The 21,075-nt window shown below is 38.0% G+C and overlaps 1 protein-coding gene across 1 annotated transcript in view; it reads right to left on the bottom strand.

Moving 5' to 3' along the window:
* Positions 1-749: 749 nt before the first annotated feature.
* IRF2 (interferon regulatory factor 2) overlaps positions 750-21,075 on the bottom strand; it is a 47,580-nt gene continuing 27,254 nt past the window's right edge. The window contains exons 5-7 of the mRNA XM_044682323.1: positions 18,170-18,328; positions 5,077-5,123; positions 750-2,063 (exon numbers count right to left, since the gene is read on the bottom strand). Of these exons, the coding sequence (XP_044538258.1) occupies positions 1,761-2,063; positions 5,077-5,123; positions 18,170-18,328 (509 nt within the window). The 3' untranslated portion in view covers positions 750-1,760. The remainder of the gene's footprint in view (positions 2,064-5,076; positions 5,124-18,169; positions 18,329-21,075) is intronic.

Below are 21,075 nucleotides of genomic sequence, written 5' to 3'. Positions count from 1 at the left end.
AAAGACCTAGATTCAAATCCAGCCTCAGAGGAGGACTACCTTGTTGCTAGGGCAAATCATTTAACTTTTCTCTGCCTCAGTTTCTTCATTGGTAAAATCAGGATAATTACAGCTCATAACTCACAGGGTTGTTTTGAGGATCAAGACAACATGTACAAAAATACTTTGCAAACCTTAAAGGGCTATTAAAATGCTACTAAGTAATAGTAATATGAATTTCTGAAACAATGCTAGAGACTGGATCCTTGATTTTGTTGGTATAAGGAACTCCTGGGTCAGGAAATTCCTTCCACTAATTTGAATTACCACCTTCTTTGAAACTTAATAGTCCTACAGAAGTTCTTAACCTGGGCTCCATGGAAAGATTTTACAATGTCTGTGAACACGGATGGTAAAGAAAAATTATATCTTTACTTTTAATAACTTCTAACTGAAATTTAGCATTCCTTTCAAGTGTGATTTTTAAAACTATTCTGAGTCTATAAGTTTTATACAATTGTCAAAGGCATTCACCACACACACACACACACACACACACACACACACACACACACACACACACAGGTTAAGAAACTCTGATTTAGAGAGATGCCTAGAGCATTGAGTGATTAAATGATTTGCCCAGTCACACAAGATGTGTCTGAGACAGGACCTGAACTCAGGTCTTCCTGGCTTTCTGGGAGGGTCCTCGATGCATTATGCCATGCTGCTCTGAAGCAGACCGTAAACAAAACCAGGCAAGATGCTCATTAAAAATTTAACTTTATATCATATTTATTTATTATCAATCCACAGGATAATCTGATTGCTACACGAGCTCATAAAAGCTATTTCACCTTTACAAAATTAAAAAAAAATGTGCCACAAGGATGTAATAATAATTGCTGATAAACAAGAAAATGAATTTTAAAATTATAAATTTGCTGTAGAAAAGATAAAAAACAATTATATTCACTTTAGAATTTTACCTTGAATAAAATATTCCCCTGTATAAAAAATTAAAAAAGCTTGCTCTGGTTAGAATTAAGAGTGTTTGTTTTTCAAATCTGGGAATTTGCATAATATCCTCATGATAGTTTATTATTGTACCGCGTGGCGTTCAAGCATAGCAGATTAGAAATGTTTTTAAAAAGCAGTCTCAAAATGGGACATCTGTACAGAAGATCAATAATATTCTTTCCCCCTCTTTGTTATGGACACAGCACGGATAGACTCCGGAGGAGAAGAGGACAGGGAAAAAGAGGGGGTTCTGAATGTGCTATTAATTTAGAGCAAGATAACGAAAAGGCCTATTTGTAAGTGCTTTCATCAGATAAGGTGCAGAAAGCAGACTGCAATATTGCTAGTACTGCATTATATACATATTCACAAAAAGAAAAAAAAAAGATTTTAAAAATTCCAGCGAGTTCACATTTTCTCTTCCATTCTGAGGCTTTCCGTCTTGCCCTGGCCTTTGAGAGTACTGATGGTCCTAGGAAGTCCTGAGACTCGAACGAGCAGGCCCAAAGTTTTGTCCTGGGAGATCCAACAGGCTTTAGAGAGATTTACTGATAGGCTGGGGTCCTGAGTTTAAAAAAAGCCCCAGTATTTGGAGTAGGACACAGCAATGAATGTTCTATTGTCAAAGCTCTTTTCCCCCCCAATTCAATTTGTCTAAAGTAGGTGTTCAAAGAGAAAAATAAAATAGAAACAAACAAAACAAAAACAGAAACAAGGGAACCCCCAACAACAGCCAAGGCCAAAATTCACAGCCAAAGGGCTTAACAGCTCTTGACTCTTGACTGGGTGATATCTGATGTTTTCTTGATGACGCTGGCCCGGGTCTCCCGACTACTACTGGTGGGAGCTGGAGACACTGGAGAAGCCAAGGGGAGGTCGGTGAAGATGGGCCAGGAGCTGTTATAAGGCATAGGACAACTTTCCTCTTTGATGGTAACCTGGAGATCCGGCTTGTTGGAGGTCACGAAAGTTGCCATGCTGGGGAGCAGGTAGCTGTTTCTTGTCCCCATGTTGCTTAGGTATTGTTTGCCTTCGATGTTTCTCTTCAGCCAGTGTTGTCGTCCCTTTCAAAGAAAAGAACCATTTTTAAAGATTTTTTTTTTTCCCTTCAGAAAGGTTTTTAAATTGCTTTGCTTTTTTTTTTTTTTTTGCCCTAAAACATTTATTTATTTAGGGGGCTAAGTTTGTTTATTAAGTTAATTAATTTAGAACATTTTTCCATGTTTACATGATTCATGTTCTTTCTTTTCTTTCCCTCCTCCCCTCCAATTTTTTTAAAATTAAGCTTACTTGGGGGCAGCTGGGTAGCTCAGTGGATTGAGAGCCAAGCCTAGAGACGGGAGGTCCTAGGTTCAAATCCAGCCTCAGACACTTCCCAGCTGTGTGACCCTGGGCAAGTCACTTGACCCCCCATTGCCTACCCTTACCACTCTTCCACCTATAAGTCAATACACAGAAGTTAAGGGTTTAAAAAAAAATAAGCTTACTTATTTTATTTATTTATTTGCTTGCTCATTTATTTATTCATTTGTTTGCTTGTTTATTCATTCATTCATTTATTTATTTGTGGTGTTTCCCCCTCGGTTACATGATTCATGTCCTTCCCCCACCCTAATTTTTTAAATTAAGTTTTTTAATTTAATTAATTAATTTAGAAAATCCTCCCGTGGTTCCATGATTCATGTTCTTTTTCTTTCCTCTCCTCTCCCCCAAATTAAAATTAAAAAATTTTTCAATAGTTTTATTCCTACAGTGAGTATAGATGTTGTTGTCAAAGACCTTTTTTAAGAGTCACAGACCTATTAAAGAGTATTTTTTACTAAACAATATGTGAATGTGGTTCCTTGGAATGTAAGCAAGGATTTACCTACCTCCAGTTCCTAGTTTTTTGTTTGTTTTTTTTTGAAAACAGAGATCAAGGGTAGGAAGGGACCTGAGATGCCGTCCAAGGGACCTCTTCATTTTATAGATGAGGAAACTGGGGCTTGACACAAAGGTGAAGTGGTCTGTCTAAGGTCACATAATGAAGGTCAGGCAGAATTTGAATTCTAACTTTAGAAGAGGGGTTTTTAACCTTTTCTGTGTGCCGAACTCTTTGGCAGTTTGATGAAATTTATGGACCCCTTCTTTGAATGTTTTTATTTTTATTTTTATTTTTATTTTATTTTTTAAACCCTTAACTTCTGTGTATTGACTTATAGGTGGAAGAGTGGTAAGGGTAGGCAATAGGGGTCAAGTGACTTGCCCAGGGTCACACAGCTGGGAAGTGTCTGAGGCCGGATTTGAACCTAGGACCTCCTGTCTCTAGGCCTGGCTCTCAATCCACTGAGCTACCCAGCTGCCCCCTGAATGTTTTTAAATGCAATAAATACCACAGTTACAAAGGAAACCAATTAGACTGAAATATATTACAAAGGAAACCAATTATATTGAAATATACATATCTATACAGAAAAGCTCATGGCCCCCAGGTTGAGAATTCTTTTCTCTATACCACACACTCCCCTCAAAGACAAGACTATAATGGAAAAAGAGGAAAAGACAGTAGTAGAGTGGTTTAGGGACCCCCATCCATCTCTCTATCCCAAATCAAATACATTCATGTCCCCTACGCTAGTATGTCTACTCTGCCTCTTACTAAGAGCCACAGATTCAGGCAACCCCTGCTTTGGAGGAAATAAATGAGGAACTTTTTCAGCAGGCAGTCTTTATGTTCTTCTTGGCTTCCAGATGGGTTCAAAGGAATCATAAATGGTTCCCAAGCAAGAAGCTGGGGTCCAGCCATGCGTTTTTGAGGAAAACATGGTAAGATTTTTGATTCCAGAAGGAACGGTCATAGAATTTATACACATATCTCCACACTGTGCCCTTCAAATCCCTATAGGCATTCCTGGAAAAGTATATCCCCTGTTGACTTTAAATGATCACTCTATTACAAATATTAATAATATGGAAATAGGTATTGATCAATGACACATGTAAAACCCAGTGGAATTGCTCGTTGGCTCTGGGAGGGGGGAGAGAAGGCAAGAACATGAATCATGTAACTATGGAAAAATACCCCAAATCAAATAAATAAATAATTTTAAATTTAAAAAAGTATATCCCCATTTTATTATAAATAGTAATAATATGGAAATAAATAAATGAATGAATGAATTTAAATTTAAAAAAATGTTTCCATTCTATCGCAAATAGTAATAATATGGAAATTCTATTGCAAATAGAAATAATATGGAAATGATATATGTATATATAATCCAGTGGAATTGCTTGTCAGCTCTGAATAATGTAACCATGGAAAAATATTCTAAACAAAATAAACAAATTAATTAATTAAATAAAAAGTATATGCCCACCTTCTGCAAAAAAAAAAAAAAAAAAAAAAGGTTATTCCTTTGCTGTCTTCCTCTATTTCATCTCTGTCTCTTTCTATCCCTCCCTCCCTATCTGCCCCTCTATCCTCCCTCCCTCTATTTTCTCTTCCTGGTCTCTCCCTGATCCCTTTCTCTTCTACCCCACCCCCCATGTGAGTTAAACCAGAAGGCTCTCTATCACCATTACAGCCATTTCCTGTCATTGTGTAATCACTGTCAAGAGGAGGGAAATCTCAAGGAGGCCAGAATCAAGATAAAACACAAAAACAACTGCTTTGGTCCTGGATCACAGAGAGGGATAGAAAAATCAAGGTATATGTAGAGAGCGCTTGGCTTTTCCATACATTGGGTCTAGGCTATGTGGTCCCAGTCAGACAACATTTCCACTGATGACTTAAAGATTACTTGTGGTTCTGATCAGTTGCACAAGCCTCTTGCCTATAATTTTACTTTGATAGGTATTTTTAAAAAAGGCATTCCTCCTCTTTTTTTTCCCTACTCACTTTTCCCCATCTAATTCCAATGGCCTAATTTTAAAATTCATGATCCTTTGCCAAAAGTAGAATGTTGTAGCCAGTGGCTGGTGCCCTTCCCCTCCAAACAAAAAACATTCTCTAACAAATGCTAAACCACCAGGATGGACTTTGGCAAGGCTTTCCCAAAGCACCTCTCTCTGGGCTCAAAACCCCGCCACACTCACCTCTGTATTTTCTTCATCACTTGGCACACTGTCTGTTGTTTCGCTTTCTGTTGTAGAGAAAAATAAAGAAGATCAGGACTCCTGCAGTTCCCAACGCCACTGGGTTCAGACAGCACAGAAACAAAAGTTGTCTTTCTTAAAGGAGAAATGTGTAACTGAGCTAATCTTCTTCCCCTCTGCAAAAAGAACACTCAGTTGCTAACGCCCATGGTCAAGTCAAAGAAAGGATTGCTTTCCAAACAAAACTGGGGAATAATATTTTAATTTCTCTAAAATTCAAGCTCCTTGAAGGGAAGGGGCTGCACTTTTTTGTGTGTGCCAATATTTGTGTTCCTGGAGTGCAATAGCCCCAGGCACAATTAGGAGCCTCTAAATAAGTGTTTGCTGACTGCCTGCTGGGCTTAGAGTTGAGTCCTACTTCTCTCTGGACACATACAAATTATAGAAGAGTGGACAAGTCATTTAAATCCTGAACCTCAGAATTCTCTTGGGGTATAATTATGCTTAGATCTCAGAGATATTGTTGTTGTTTTTTTAAACCCTTATCTTCCCGGCTATTGGTCCCAAGGCAGAAGAGTGGTAAGGGCTAGGCAATGGGGATTAAGTGACTTGCCCAGGGTCACACAGCTAGGAAGTGTCTGAGCCAAGATTTGAACCTCCCATCTCTAGATTTGGTGATATATCCACTGAACCACCTACCTGCCCTTAAGAGATGTTGATTCTAAGCCCTAGGCTGACTCTAACAAGGTATGGGAAAGTGACCAAATCATACACCCCTGAACCTCAATTTCCTCTTATGGCTATAATTCTAAGCAAAAGTGCTTTTCAACAGTAAAATGCTATACAAATTGCAGCAACAAGGGCAGGAGAGGCGACTTCTGGGGCACTTCATAACATTCAGTTACTTACTCAACCTTATCTCTATTTCCCAATAGGGGCTGTCCATTCTTTCCAATGCAATCTCCCTCCAATCCCTTCCTTGACCTCCTATCTTGTACACTCCTGCTTCTATGACTTTGCAGAAGTAATCTGCATTCTCTGAAATTTTAACTCTATCCCCTATTGTTTCTCAATCCATGTTTGCTATTGCCCCCTCAGAGTACTTAACCCTTTTGCACCTATCCATGTGCTGTACAATAATTTCCATTTGCTTCATTAACGTACATTTGCTTTCCCCAAATAGATTGTAAGCACCAAAAGACAAAAATGTAGATCTTGGACTTAAGCACTAAATGACACACACTCAATGACGCCCTAAGATAAATGAGAAGATCCTAAACAAGCACATTCAAGTCACCAGACTCAGATAAACTCTATATTTGGATACTGAAAGAATAGGCAGATGCAACTGCTGCGTGGCTATAGGTATTTTCAGAAAGAGTGTTGAGACTAGAAGTGTTCTAGGAATAGAGCAAGCCAAATGCTATCTTGATTTTCAAAAATGAGAAGAAGGTAGAGTCTGAAAACTATCTGCCAAGGACCCTAGCATCAATTCCTAGCCAAAATCTAGGCTATAACATTAAAGGGATGGCTTCTGATCCTTTAGAAAAATGAAACAATAATCACTAAAAAGTCTTCTTCAAGAACAGGTCAATCAGTGAATCAAATCAAAAAGTATTTATTAAGTGCCCACCAAGTGTCAGGCCTATGTTGGTGACCACACTCAATTTATGTTATTTTAGAGAGTATCCAGATTAGTAGAGCGGGGAAATGCTATAGACATCTAGTATACCTGGATTTCACAAAGCTTTAGACAAGTTCTTTCACAATATCTTTACGGATAAATAAGATGGAGAGTTGTGGTTTTGATGAGAGCCAATTAAGGTGGATTTAGAAATGCCTGAAGAACTAGACCTAAAGAGTATGCTAGATGTCACCTTGGAGGGAACTTTGTGTAGTTGCCAAGGGAACAATGACTTTGATGAAGGTAAAATGATACAAGGCTGAGGGGAACAGATAACATGCTAGATGGCAGAGTTAGGACCCAAAAGATCTGGATAGATTAGAACAATGGTCAAAACTGAATAAGGTAAGAATAGAGATAAATGTACAATATTAGACTTTGATTACAAAAAATATATGATACCTTTTTTGGGGGGGCCTATATTTGCAAGTATATGATAGGGAAAGTTTAATTAAACAAGTGTGTAAAGGAAAAATGGGGGTTTTATCAGATTACAAACTCAATGAGTCAACAGTGTGAAGTCTATCTTCAAGGATGTAAAGGCTGTCACATAGAAGAGGAATTGGATTTATTTTGCATAGTGCTATGAGGCAGTACCAGAAGCTATTGGGGGGAATTAATAGAAAGAGAGAAGTGGAAGCATGATAGGGAAAAACTTCCTAGCAATTAAGAGTTATTTCTAAATGGAATGGGTTGTCTTGGGAGGTGGTACATTCTTCATCAGTGTTCTTCACATGTGGAAGTAACATCTGTATTTGTAAATGATGCTATAGATTAGATCTCTGTTTAGACATGGGTTAGAGTTGCAATCCCTTCCACTGTGAGATCCTGTGAGTCTATGTTCAACATATGTCTGCTCCAGGCATTTGCCTTTGATAATCCCAATTTCAACTATAAGGCAAGAATGACAAGAAATAATTACTGGAAATGGTTTCCACATTAAAGCAAATTTGCTGACTACATATCTATCATCTATTATCTGTCTACTATCATCTATTTATTATCCACTATAATTTATATATCTATATCTATGTTTTATCATCTATTAACTATATTATCTATCTACACCATCCATCCAGCTATGTCTCTACTTATGGATCTATCTATCACTGTGTCTGTGTCTGTGTCTGTCTCTGTTTCTATGTCTCTATTCATCTATGTGTACATGTATGTATGTATGTATCTATCTGTCCATCTATCGATCATCTATCTATCTATCTATCTATCTACCTATCTATCTATCTCATATCATGTCTTTACACTAAAACTCACAGTCCCAGGAGGCAGGGATTTAGAATAACCATTTTGTAAAGAAAGAAATGAGGAAGAGAGATGTTAAGTAACTCGTCTGAGCTGTGCCCTGAGTCAGCAGGAGAAAGCAGGAAAAATAAGAACAAACGCCTCATTCTGTGGCTTAATGCCCTCTGCACAAAGGATCTGGTTCTCAAACTGTTCTTGCTGTCCTGGCACCTTTGACCAAATTTCAAGATCCTCTTTCCATTTTTATACTGAAGTCGCTTATACCAAGATCAACTTCTTCCTCCTTCCACATATCAAGTTTCCTCCTTCCTTCATGCCTTTCCAATTGCCCTCCACAACTATTGTCACCTTCTATTCCTTTTCTGTTAGAATTTAACAGCATATCCATACTTGTAGACATATGGTTGTCTATTACACACACACACACACACACACACACAAAGTAAAAGGGAATGTAAAAACAGTTTTTTTACTTGGGTCATGCTGCAAAATCAAAGAGTAATAAAGACGAAACAGTGTCACTTATTGGAAAGGGACATGGACTAAGAAGGGCTGGAGTTTGAATCCCAGCTTTTATATTTGCTTGTCATATGAGTTTGGGCAATAACAATGTCTCTCTACCTCAATTTCCTCATCAATGAAATGGGAATAATATGCTTTTGACCTCATAGGGTTGTTATAAGGAAATGAGTTGGTAAAATTTGAAGCAACATTTTAATGTGAGCTGTTGACTAAACTTAGAACTAAAATAATAATTTCAGTAAAACTGCAGGATATAAAATAAATCTACTAGGAGTCTACCTTTCAAGACACATATAGGAACTTAACAGCGATACAATTAAACCAACTGTTAGAGAAATAAAGACAGACTTTAATAAATGGAAAAATATTAACTGCTCATGGATAGGATGAGCCAATATAATAAAAAATGACAATACTACCTAAATCAATTTACTTGCTAAAAGGCTAACTAATCAAAATACCAAAGGGTTATTTTATAGAATTAGAAAAGAATAATAAAATTTGTATAAAAAAGGAAATACTAGATCTTAAATTATATTACAAAGCAATAATTATTAAAATAATTTGTTAATTGTTAATTAGTTAAGGATAAAATTATCAATGGAACAGATTGAATTCACACCAGAAACAAATGTATTTAGTGTCCTGGATTTCAATAAACACAAAGATCTCAGATATTGGGATTCAATAAAAATTCAATAAAAAATACTGGAAAGTTGACACAGTAGAAGAATTTGGAAGATTGGATTTAGATCAGTGATGGGCAAACTATTCCCTGCAGGTCAGATCCAGGCCGTAGTTTGCCCATCACAGCTTTAAGCAATTCCCCAATCACTACATCTGGATGTGGGGGGTAGTGATTAGGAAACTGCTTAAGGATTTGCCTGGATTTGGCCCTGGGGAATAGCTTGCCCATTACTGATTTAGATCAACTATTCACACCTTAAATCAAGATAAGCTTCATCTGTATCTGACCTAGATGTAAAAGACCAAATCATAAATAAGAGAAGTGTAGGAAAAAAACTAGAAATCAGTTCTATGGGTAGGAGCAGAATCTAAGACCAAACATATAAAAGATTACAGAAGATAAAATGGAAATTTTTGATTATATAAACTAAAAACTGTTTTTCACAAACAAAAAACGATAAAGCTAACATTAAAAGAGGCACAATTAATGGAGAAAAAAATCCTTGCTGCAAGTTTCTCTAAAAGACAAATTTATAAGAAAACAAGCTATTCCTCATTTGGATAAATGATTTATGGAGATAAACAGGCAGCTAGTTCTCAAAGAAAGAAACTCAGGCTAGCTATAGTCATGTGAAAAAATACTCCAATTCAGTACTAATTAGAGAATTGCAAATTAAAGCAAAATCTGAGATTCCACCTCACACCTATCAGAATAGTAAAGATTACGGAAAAGAAAAAATATTTGCTGGAAAGGCTGGCCACTGATGCACTGTTAGTGGTCTTATGAATGGGTTCAAGCATTTTGGAAAGTGATTTGCAACTGCGTACAAAAAAATTACTAAAAAGTACATGCCTTTTGACCTATTTATATCACTACTTGGCCTATACCCAAAAGAGATCAAAGAAAGAGTAAGTAGATTCTATAGGTACAAAAATACCAATGGCAGCTTTTTTGGGGGTGGGGGTGGCAAAAACCTGAAAATTGAGGATTGGCTAAATAAGCTGTATACTATGAATGTGTAGAATACTATTGTGCTATAAGAAATGAGGAAATTTGTTATTTTAGAGACTTGGAAAGTCTTGTATGCCCTGATGCCAAGTTAAGGTGGCAAAAGCAGAAAAATAATTCAAATAAAATATCAATATTATAAAAATGAACAACTGTGAGGACTTCTATTTTAAGGATGATATTAGAAAATAAGTATTGTTTTATTAGTTTAGAGATAGAGAAGCTGGCCTGAGGAAGAATCAGAGTTGCAAATAGAGCTGAGAGAGAGTGTTAACTGGTGGCAGTTATAACCATTATTCTATGAGAGTTTCACTGGCTGGGGGTGGCATTCCAGGAGGGGCTTCTGGCAGTTGACAGAGCAACACGCAACTTCTTTCTCTCAGAGCTGGAGAAGGTAACATCTTTGCCTCTCTCTATCTCGGTCTGAGGGAAAGACTTGAAAGAGTGGAATGTTTTCTTTTCCAACTTGGGAAACACTGTTCATTTATCTGTTACTGTCTATAGATTGGTTAAACTGTGAAAAGACCAAACAAAACTTGGTCTTTGGTTTGGACTCTGAGTCTGTTAAGGCTCAGAGTCCTAACTTGATTCTTGTGGAGACTCAACCAGCTAGCCTTGGTTATCTTTATAACTTAAAGGCAAAGTTAAGAGTTAAAGTAAAAAAGTAAGAGTGGTTAGATTTATTTAGAATAGTATAAATTTGGTTAGTTAGATCAGGGAGGATTAGTGTAGTCTGTGAACCACAGAAGAAGCAGTTCCTTGCAGGACCTGGGAGTTTAATGGGTGGAGTTAGAATCTCTTAGAATTAGAAATCCTTTTCCTCTTATATATATTTAAATAAATTGTTTATTTTTCATAAACAAGAATCTCTTTAGCGTTCCTTGCATCTGGCCCTGAAGGGAAGTTCATCTTTGAGCTTCACTTCACTTACCACTGAAGATATTTTGATATCATCTATCAAAAGTACCAAGAAACAATTTTGAACTTTTATTTTCTAGTTCTTTGTCCTTGTTTTTGTGTCTTGCCCTATATTATTTTTACACTATAAACTGGTAAACAATGAAATGCGCAGAACCTGGAGGACAAGTTAGACAATAAAAACAACAATGCAAAAACAGAAAGCTTTGAAAGCTATAAGAATTACGATTAATCCAATGACCTTCCATCATTCCAGTGGACTGGTAATGAAACAGTTGACAGAGGTTACAGCTTTAGGGTACAGAATGAGGCATATATTTTTTGTGTATGGTCTTTTTAGGGAACTTATTTTGCTCAACTCTACATATTTCTTACAAGATTTGTTTTTCCTTCCTTCCTTCCTTCCTTCCTTCCTTTCAAATAGGTCACTTTGTGGGTGGGAGAGAAGATTTGTTTTCAGTGAGGTGGGGGAGGGCACTACAGATGTGAAATGTTGCCTACACTGTCAGATAAGGTCACTAAATTATTAGTTTTACTCAACTATTTTACTTTGGTTATTATAAGAGACCTCTCACAAAGTGGGAGTAATCCATCAGTGTTTGTAACCACAAAACAATAATAACACTTTAAATTATCTACAAATTACACCTTTACTTTTCCATTATCCGTTTTCTCCTCTTCCCTTCTAATTTAGTTTCTGATCCCATTGCTATTAGTGAAGTGCTTTCTCAATGATATCTTAATCATCACATTGTGTCACTCTCATTTTCCTTGAGCTCTCTGTAGCAAAATACCACAAGTTAACCATTTCCCCTAGTTTTGGAAACATCTCACTCTCCAAGTTCTCATCTTAACACTTTCAACCCTGATGTTTCATTGGCTGGCTGCTCACCTTCCCAACCTCGAAAGATTTCATCCTCAGCCCACATCCTCTATCTGTACAATCTGTTCTTTGGCAATCTCATTCAGTCCCATGTCAACCACCACCTCTAGCAGATGATCTCCAAGATCTCTACTCCTAACCTCTTTTCCCTAGCTTGAACTGATATGAGATTCCCTCCTAAATCTGTTCCTCCTGATTTCACAATTTGGTTCAATAAGCATTTTTAATAAGCATTTTTAAAATGGGTCATTTCGTGAGTGGGAAAGAACTTTTTTTTAGAGAGCACTAAAGATGCCTTCTATAGGCTTTTTAAAGTACCTACTATGTGCCAGATAAGACAAAAACAAACAAGCAACCCCTTCCTTCAATGAGCTTACACCGTAATTTCAATATAGCACCACCACTCATTCATTCTCCCAAGACTGAAATTGACTATTACCTCTCTTTCAACTCTTCTGTCTAATCAACAACCAAATCTTACTCCATAATATCTCTTACATGAATCATCTCCCCTCTATTCCTACTACATAGTATGGGCTCACCTAGATACTTAAAGAGAGTCCTAATAAGTTTTTCTGCCACCACTCTCCTCCACTTCCAATCTATCCCTCATTGCCTTGCTCATGAGTAGTTCAGAGCATATCATTTCTCTGCTCAAAAATGATCAGCAGCTACCTAATGCCTGTGAGGAAAAATGTAAAGTCCTCAACATATCCAGCTTCTCCTTCATACAGTTCACAACCCAGGAAACTGGACTAATCCCTATCCCTGGCATCCTGCACTTTTTTGCCTTCTATGTGTCTGTTCGTGCTGATCCTCATGCCTGCAAGGCGCTCTCTCCCTTTTCTTAAACTTGTTCTATTCCTGCCCTCTCTTTAAAGTCCAATTCAGATGCCACTTTCTGCAGGAAGTATGTTCTGATTGATAACCTTGTCCCTCAAAACTCCCTTTGAAGTTTTCTGTGTTGATGACTTATCCCCTACTATCTCGGAGCCTTCAAATAGACAGGGTTGGGACATCTAATCTTTACACCACCAATAGCATCTAGAGCAATGCTTAACCAGTGTTGGTTGAATTGAACTCCTGAATTCTCCTTCAAATTGAATTTTGTTTTCCTTGTCACTTGGCTTCAATAATTCCTGCAGTGGCAGAAATATGGAGTGCTCTAAGGGTATAGTTTGGGAAAGCCGAGGAGTTCTATAGAATTATCCCACTTGGATCACCTTAGGCAAGTCCTTTAATCTTTCTAAGTTGTCATCTATAAAATGAGGGTGTCAGGCTAAATGGTCTCGAAGGTCCCTTTTTGGTGCAAATATTCTACGATAATAATATATGGGAAAAGACTTCAACATGCTATCAAAACAGATCACTACAAATAAGGAAAAGGGCTGCTGCGTTTTACAACCAAACTTCAAAAAAGCTACAAGTTTTCAGATTAATTTTTTCTTTTTAAGCCATATTCCTCAGTAGCCATTAGCCTCATTTTAAAGTACTTTCTTGTTCTTTCTAAGTGACTTTTAGCATTAAGGAAAGGAATGAGGAAATATTCTCTGAGACATTAACACCTTGGAGGATGGAATGTGGAGAATATTTTTTGGTAAACTTTTGGTTGATAAGCATCCATGGCACATAGGATAGACAGCAAATCTTAGGAGGAGAGAAGCCCTAGTTTAAATCCTGCCTTTGGGACCACTGGGCATACACTTTAACTTCTCAGGTCTTTCAAACAATTCTCTAAGTCAGTGGTTCCCAAACTCTTTTGGCCTACCACCCCCTTTCCAGAAAAAATATTACTTAGCGCCCACTGGAAATTATTTTTTTAAAATTTTAATAGCAACTAATAGGAAAGATATATGTACTAATGTTTCTACCTTTTTCATAAAGTATAGTAAAGAAAGGTGTAAATTAGAAACATTAAACTCTGAAATTATGAAACTATTTATTGAACTCAGAATAGAATGTAATACAAAAAAAGTTAAAACATTTGTCTCAAATGCACCTGTGGCCATCACTGCTCCCTGGATCGCTGCAGCACCCACCAGGGGGCAGTGGTGTCCACTTTGGGAATCACTGCTCTAAGTGTTGATCTGCATTGCAGCAGGAATTTTCTTAAGGGGAGCTCTCTATGTCAATGAAATCATAGGTCCAGGCCAAAACCCAAACATATACGTGCGTATGTTGGGGGGGGGGTGTCACACACACACACACACACACACACACACACACACACTTTTAGTCATGGTACTGATAAGGTACTTAGCTACCTTATCTTCCCTCTGCCTAGAACACTTTCCCTACCAAGTCTGATTAACAGGGACCGGTTTGAGTCCTTTTGCCTCTAGAAAAAGACTTTTTAACCCCACCCAAAAGAAAACAGCTCTGAAATGGTTTATATTATAAAACTACCCTGCAGGTCAGGCAATTTCGATTTTTCTTTAACTGGAGAGATTTCTCCTTTGCACCTACCTGCCTCTCATTCTCTAGAAGTCAGACTGTATCATCCAGCAAATAAAAGTTGAGAGATACTCTTTTATGGTGCTTATTTTATGACATCAAAAGACTGATAAAATGAGAGATTAGGCAATAGATGATTTTTCTGCAGAGTTTAAAGTAAATGTTTGTTGAACATAATTCAAATCCAAACACACTCTGCCTTTTCTCAATCTTCCACCTTTGTTCACATTGGTTCCTATGCCTGGACTATCTCCCATTGCCATCTGCCTTGCCTGCTCAAGTCCTTAAAATTCAATTCAAATACTCAGCTCCAGGAAGCCTTCTCTATCCCCACTGGTCAAAAAATGACCCTGCTAATTAGCCCTCAAAGGCTTTTGTCTCCACTTGTCCAATGTACTAATCCAGTAATATTACCTATCACGATTATCTTTGTATCTCTCTTATCTTCTTACTAGAGAGTAAGTTCCATGAAGGCTAAACTCACATAGTTCCTTATCCTTAATAGGAGCTTAACATATCTGCTAAATTTATTCCTTAAGCCTAGATAATTATTTGTGAGTGAATGAGAAAACATTAGATGCTTAATACTTTCCAAATACTGAGGATGCAAACAGAAAAAGAAGACAGGCGAGCATCCTCACTGGCAGAGGCCCTGGCACAACTCCACCCAAAGAGAAATCCCAGTGGATGATGATAACTTCAACTCATTTCTCAAAGGTTAACAAAGTCCCACCTTTTCATTTCAACCCAATCCCTGTCATTCTAAAACCTTAGTTCACTGTTCAAACCCCATTTTCCAACCCCCTACTGACTGTTCCATTGTTCATATCCCTCTCAACCTGACTGCCATTCTCAAGATATCTGAACCTTCCCCTGTGCTATAGGGAACAAATTGTACTTCATCTTAAATTTTGTCTCTTCTAATTCCCTCAGTTGCAAGTTTACATTATATAATTTCAACATGGCTCTCACTATGTGAAGGAAATGCTTTTCTACCTCTCTAATCATTTCACTATCCCATTCATTACAGAGGGCTTTTCTAAATCTTTTTATCCCTCCCCAAACCTCTCACAAATCACCCCTCCCCAACATTCTCAGCAGATAACTTTTTCTCATATTTCACTAAAGATACTAAGGCCAATAGTTGAGAGCTTCTTGTTCCTCTCTGCTCCTCATCTCACATCACTCAGATGTCTTCTGTCCATCTCCATTTCTATCATTTTTTTTCTATCTATCCATTTCTATGTCTATCATTTTCTCTATCCATCTGGTCATAACTATAATTTTTTTCTGCCTATCCATGTCTATCATTTTTTCTATGTAGCAACATCTATAATTTTTCAGACTATCCATTTCTATCATTTTTTATTCCATCTAGTCATATCTATCATTTTTCTGTTCATTTCTATCATTCTTTTCTATTTATTTCTTTTTTCTATCCATCTAGCCATTCTATCATTTTTTCAGTCCATCCATTTCTATCATTTTTTCTATCCACCAGGCATATCTATCTATTTAGCTATGATTTTTCTGTCTATCCATTTCTATCATTTTTTCTACCCATCTAGTCATATCCATATTTTTCCTACCTAGCAATATCTATAATTTTTTCAGACTATCCATTTCTATCATTTTTCCTTCCATCTAGTCATATGTAATATTTTTTTTCTATCCATATCTGTCATTCTTTTCTGTCTATCCATTTCTACCTTTTTTCTATCCATCTAGTCATTCTATCATTTTTTCAGTCTGTCCATTTCTATCATTTTTTCTATCCACCAGGCATATTTATCTATTTAGCTATCATTTTTTCTGTCTATCCATTTCTATCATTTTTTCCTACCCATCTAGCCACATATATCATTTTTTTCTCTATCCATTTCTAGCTATCATTTTTCTGTCTACCAAGCCATATCTCTCTCTGTTTGTCTATGTCTATCCTTTTTCTGTCCATCTGGTCATTTCTATCTGTGTATCTATCTATCTCTCTACCTCCCTATCAAGAATAAGCTGGCTACGGGCCTCTAAGCTTTGCTGAAAGCAGATATGCATTCTCTGAACAGGTGTTCATCTTTCTGCTATCAATACAAAGTTCATAGCAAAAGGCACAATGGTCCGGCTTCCATTTTCCTTTCCATTGTTTAACTTGTTAAGAATATTTTCTATCACACCCTCCCTCCCTTTTCCTCATTCTACTCAGCAGGGTAGAGATCATGCTTTATGCATGCAGAGAGACCTGTCGGAATGGGCCGAGGGGCTGCTCATTGGCCCATAAGTTACCCTTACTTTTGAATAGTTTCATTAGCCAGTGTAACTGAGGAGGGTCTCTTAAACAATCCTCAAATGAATGGAATCTGGGCTCATTCTTTGGGATTTGGAATTCTTGTCTTTTTTATGCCTGAGAACAACAGGGACTTCTGTAGGTGAGTTCTCTAATGGAAATACCACATTGAATCATGTGAAAAGCATGTTAGGGGGTGATGAGGAGAAGGGAAACGAGGCAGGGGAGGGAAACAAAGTAATACTGCCTTTGGGATAACATAGTTGCAGCTCCTTTTCCATGAGGACAGAAGAAACAATTGAATCAAATTTTCCTCCTATATAATTCTATGGGCCAATTCCTACAATTATTCGACAATCCCCTGAGAGAATTAGAAAGAGACTTAATCTCTTATTATTACAAAGCAGCATTTAAGGGATGAGGTGGAGAAAAGTAGAGCTGAAAATTAATCTTGGAAATACCCTACTGGATTTCTGACATCATGCACTCCCTCATCTCTACTGCCTTTTAAAATGCTTAAATATCACCTTTTATATGAGATCATTCCTTCTTTCTCTCTGTCTCTGTCTCTCCCTTCCTCTCTCTTTCCCTCTCTCTGTCTCTTTTCTTCCCTCCCTTTCTCCCTCCCTTCTTCTTCTGTCTCTATCTGTCTCTCTCTCTCTCTCTCTCTCTCTCTCTCTCTCTCCTACCTCATATATGCTTTTGTGTTTTTCTGTGTACCTACTGGACATTTCCCCAGAAGAAAGTAAGCTCCTAGAGAGCAGGGATTACTTTATCTTTGTTTTTGTAACCTTAGAGTCATACTGGCTAGCACAGAGTAGGCACTTACTAAATGTTCATTTTTTTTTTTCCTTAACCCTTACCTTCTTTCTTAGTAACAACTCCACAATAGAAGGACATAGGGCTAGACAAACAGGGTTAAGTGACTTGCCCATGGTACACAATTAGGGAGTGTCTAGGGTCAGATTTAAACCTAGGTCCTCCCAACACCAGGCCTGGCACCCTATCCACTGTGCTACCCAGCTGATCCTACTTATTATTATTTTTTTAAACTGAATGCAGTAATAGCAAAAACAGGATTTCTCTGCCTAGCTGCTCTCAGAAAATCTGTATGATTCACAAACCATATACAGGGTGGGTGATGTGATCAATATTTCCATCAGAAGCAATGTGTACCCCAGTCTCATGTTTGAGAGGAAAAACTATCTAAATGCTGATGGCTATGAGGATGTTAAACAAAATAAGGGCTGAGCTCCAGGTCATTTCTCTATGTACACCAAAGAGAAATTCTCCACTTGGAGATACATGTGACTCTCAGAGACTTAAGTGAGAGTGTTCTTTGGAGAGCACAGAAAGGAGTTTCCTTCCAGCATCCCATCCCCAAGAAAGACTTACCTGCGTAGGAAGAGATGGGGGAAATCTGCAGTGGGTACAGCTCACTCATACTGACGGGCTGTTCATCACTCTCTGTTGTCACCTCAACAACTTGACATATGTCGGGTGGGTTAGTGACAATCACTTGGTCCTCAATGTTGCTGTCAAGATGTGACTGTCCTACAACTTCAAAAAAAAGATCTATCAATCGCTGATTCAGGCTTTTTTTTTAGACTTCTTGAACAATGCCAGTGCTCTCTCTCGCGCTCGCGCGCTCTCTCTCTCTCTCTCTCTCTCTCTCTCTCTCTCTCTCTCCCCTCTTTCTCCCCCCCCCCAACCTCCTTCCTTCTCTCAAGCACTTAACCTTCCGACTTAGAATCAATACAAGTACTGATTCCAAGGCAGAAGAGTGTTAAAGGCTAGACAATGGTGATTAAGTGACTTGTCTAGGGTCACACAGCTAGGAAGTAGTCTGAGGCCAGATTTGAACCCAGGAGCTCCTGGGTTTGGCTTTCTATCCACTGAGCTGCATCTAGTGCACATACCCTTGACCTAGAATGCCTCTTCAGGGAAGAGACAGATACTCAGGGACATGGAAATATTCAGTTGCAACCAGCACACTACCGAGAATCTAGAAAGTATAACCAGAGCTTTTGGATGAAGCTTCTAAAGCAGCATCTGGTAATCTTCTAGCCCCCCAGGGCCAGGACAGAGGTGGTCTCTACAGCATGGTGCAGGAGAATGAGCAAAAAATATATATTCAAATCTCAGCTTTGACACTTATCATAGGATAATAGGTCTACAGATGAAAAGAGACTGCAGAGGTTTCCAAGTCCATCCCCTTCATTTTATAGTTGAAAAAATGGACTTGCTCATGATCATGAAGTTACTAAGTATTAGAGGTAAGATTTGAATCCAAATCCTTACCTTCTACTCTGCCATAACCTAAAATTCTCCAGACCTTACTATGTACTCTGCCTATATAAGTTCTAGATTTCTGGCACTGTCCAATGGCCTACTAACTTAACTCAAGCACCTTCAGGTCTCACTGTCTGCCTCAGAGATGAATTTTCTTTTACGCATCGTTTCCCCTAGTCAAAGTGTCAGCTTCTTGCAGACTATACCTTTCTTATTTATTTTCTGTGTCCCCAGCATTTGGCACAAAGTAAGGGCTTAATAAAAGATCATACATTCATGTAAGCAAGGCCAGGAAAACAATCTCCACAACAGCAATAACCCAACCATGTATATGGAAAGAAAACCAACCAAATAAAGCAAAATGATACGTAACTATAATGATCAAACTTAGCCCCAGTAAAGAGGAGAAAATGCACCACTTTTTCCCTTCAGTGGAGAGAGAGAGGAGGCTATGAGAGTGACGTACCACACATAGCCAGGTTCTGGCGATGTGTTCATTAGTTTTACTGAACTGTTTTTCTCCCCCTTTCTTTTTTTCTGTTTATTCTTTCTTCCAAAGGATGGATCTCTGGGTAAGTGTAGGAAGAGGGTCACACAGGTGGGAGGAAAATAAGAGGGAAATAAAGGTAATGGAAAAAGAAAAAATATCAGCCTAAGTAAAAATCTTCCCATTATGCCTGGAACCTTTGGATTTTCACTGCACAAACAGGGCAGTGGGAGTCTACAGAGCCTGGACAGAAATAGAAACAGTTCATTTAATATAGACGTATTTGTTGAGCATCCACTATTTGCAAGGCTCTGTGTATTTACTCTACAGATTTATATCCTATACAAAGTTTTTTGTCACTTCCTGTGTTGGAATAAATGGCAAAGTCACTGCTATAGCTGGAGGGAGAAAGAAAGGAGAGGGAAATATTCTATTTCTATTGACATGGAAGGTGGCAGAGGGGTACAGAATTTCAAGAGTGCCTCTAAAGACAGGGGGAGGGATAAAATGATTTGGGAACTGTTGGGCACAGGGGCCACAGATTATAATATTGTACTTGATAAGTTTTCAAAACCCTTTTCCTCACCACCATTCCAAGCGTCAGTACTGTGGGTATTATCACTTCCATTTTAAAGATGAAGAAACTGAGGCCAAATAAGAAGGTTTCCTAACTCCAAAGACTCGGGATTGAATGGGTAGGTATACATTCCTGAACAGATTTACTTGGATGAAGAAAAAGGGAAAAGGCAGGGGACAAGAGAGAAAAACTCCAGAACATTAAGTTGTCCAAAGCAGATTGGCATTAGGGAATTGGTGTGTGTGTGTGTGCGCACACACACACACATAAAATGCCTTTTTTAAATGCATGTTTTACCCACTAGTGAGGGCTTTATGCTACATACTTTGGTATTGGGCATTTATTTTTGGTGGAATTCCATATGGTTAATATTTATGGCATCAGGCATTTAATAAGCCCCTACTGTGTGCCAATTGAACCTGCTATGTACCAATTGAACATAAGGACCCTGGGAATAGAAATGGCCTCATTCTTTGTATTTGTATCCTGGCATCAGGCACATAGTAGTAACTTAATTTAATGTCTATTGACTGATGGGGTGGGGTTAGTAAGAAGAAGGAAGGTACAAGTCTCAGTAATGAAAGTGATATAGAAGGTAGCCTAAGAGATTCTTCTAGTGGGTTCTCAGAGAATTCTCTTAACTAAATTTCCAATCACATTAAAAACTAAGGCATTCTTTTCTCCTTCTCCTTCTGATGCTCCCACCATAAATGATCTCATTTTAAATAATGAATTTGATGTCTAACAATGTCTTTTATTCCTTCCATTACAAAAAGAAGGGTGCTCTTAGCCTTGACAAACAGAACCAAGTCCCCTGGGAGAGGTTTTCTAGGAGGAAGGATTCAAGCGAATCATGTGAGTCCTTCTGAATTGTGGCATTAACATTTCATTTGAATCAGATCAACCAGTTTCAAATCCTGCCTGATCCACGTAAACCCAAATTCC

Source organism: Gracilinanus agilis, chromosome 6 (assembly GCF_016433145.1).
Source record: "Gracilinanus agilis isolate LMUSP501 chromosome 6, AgileGrace, whole genome shotgun sequence".
NCBI lineage: Eukaryota > Metazoa > Chordata > Mammalia > Didelphimorphia > Didelphidae > Gracilinanus > Gracilinanus agilis.
The sequence above is the reverse complement of the archived record's forward strand: the minus strand, read 5'-3'. Positions and strand labels throughout refer to the sequence as shown.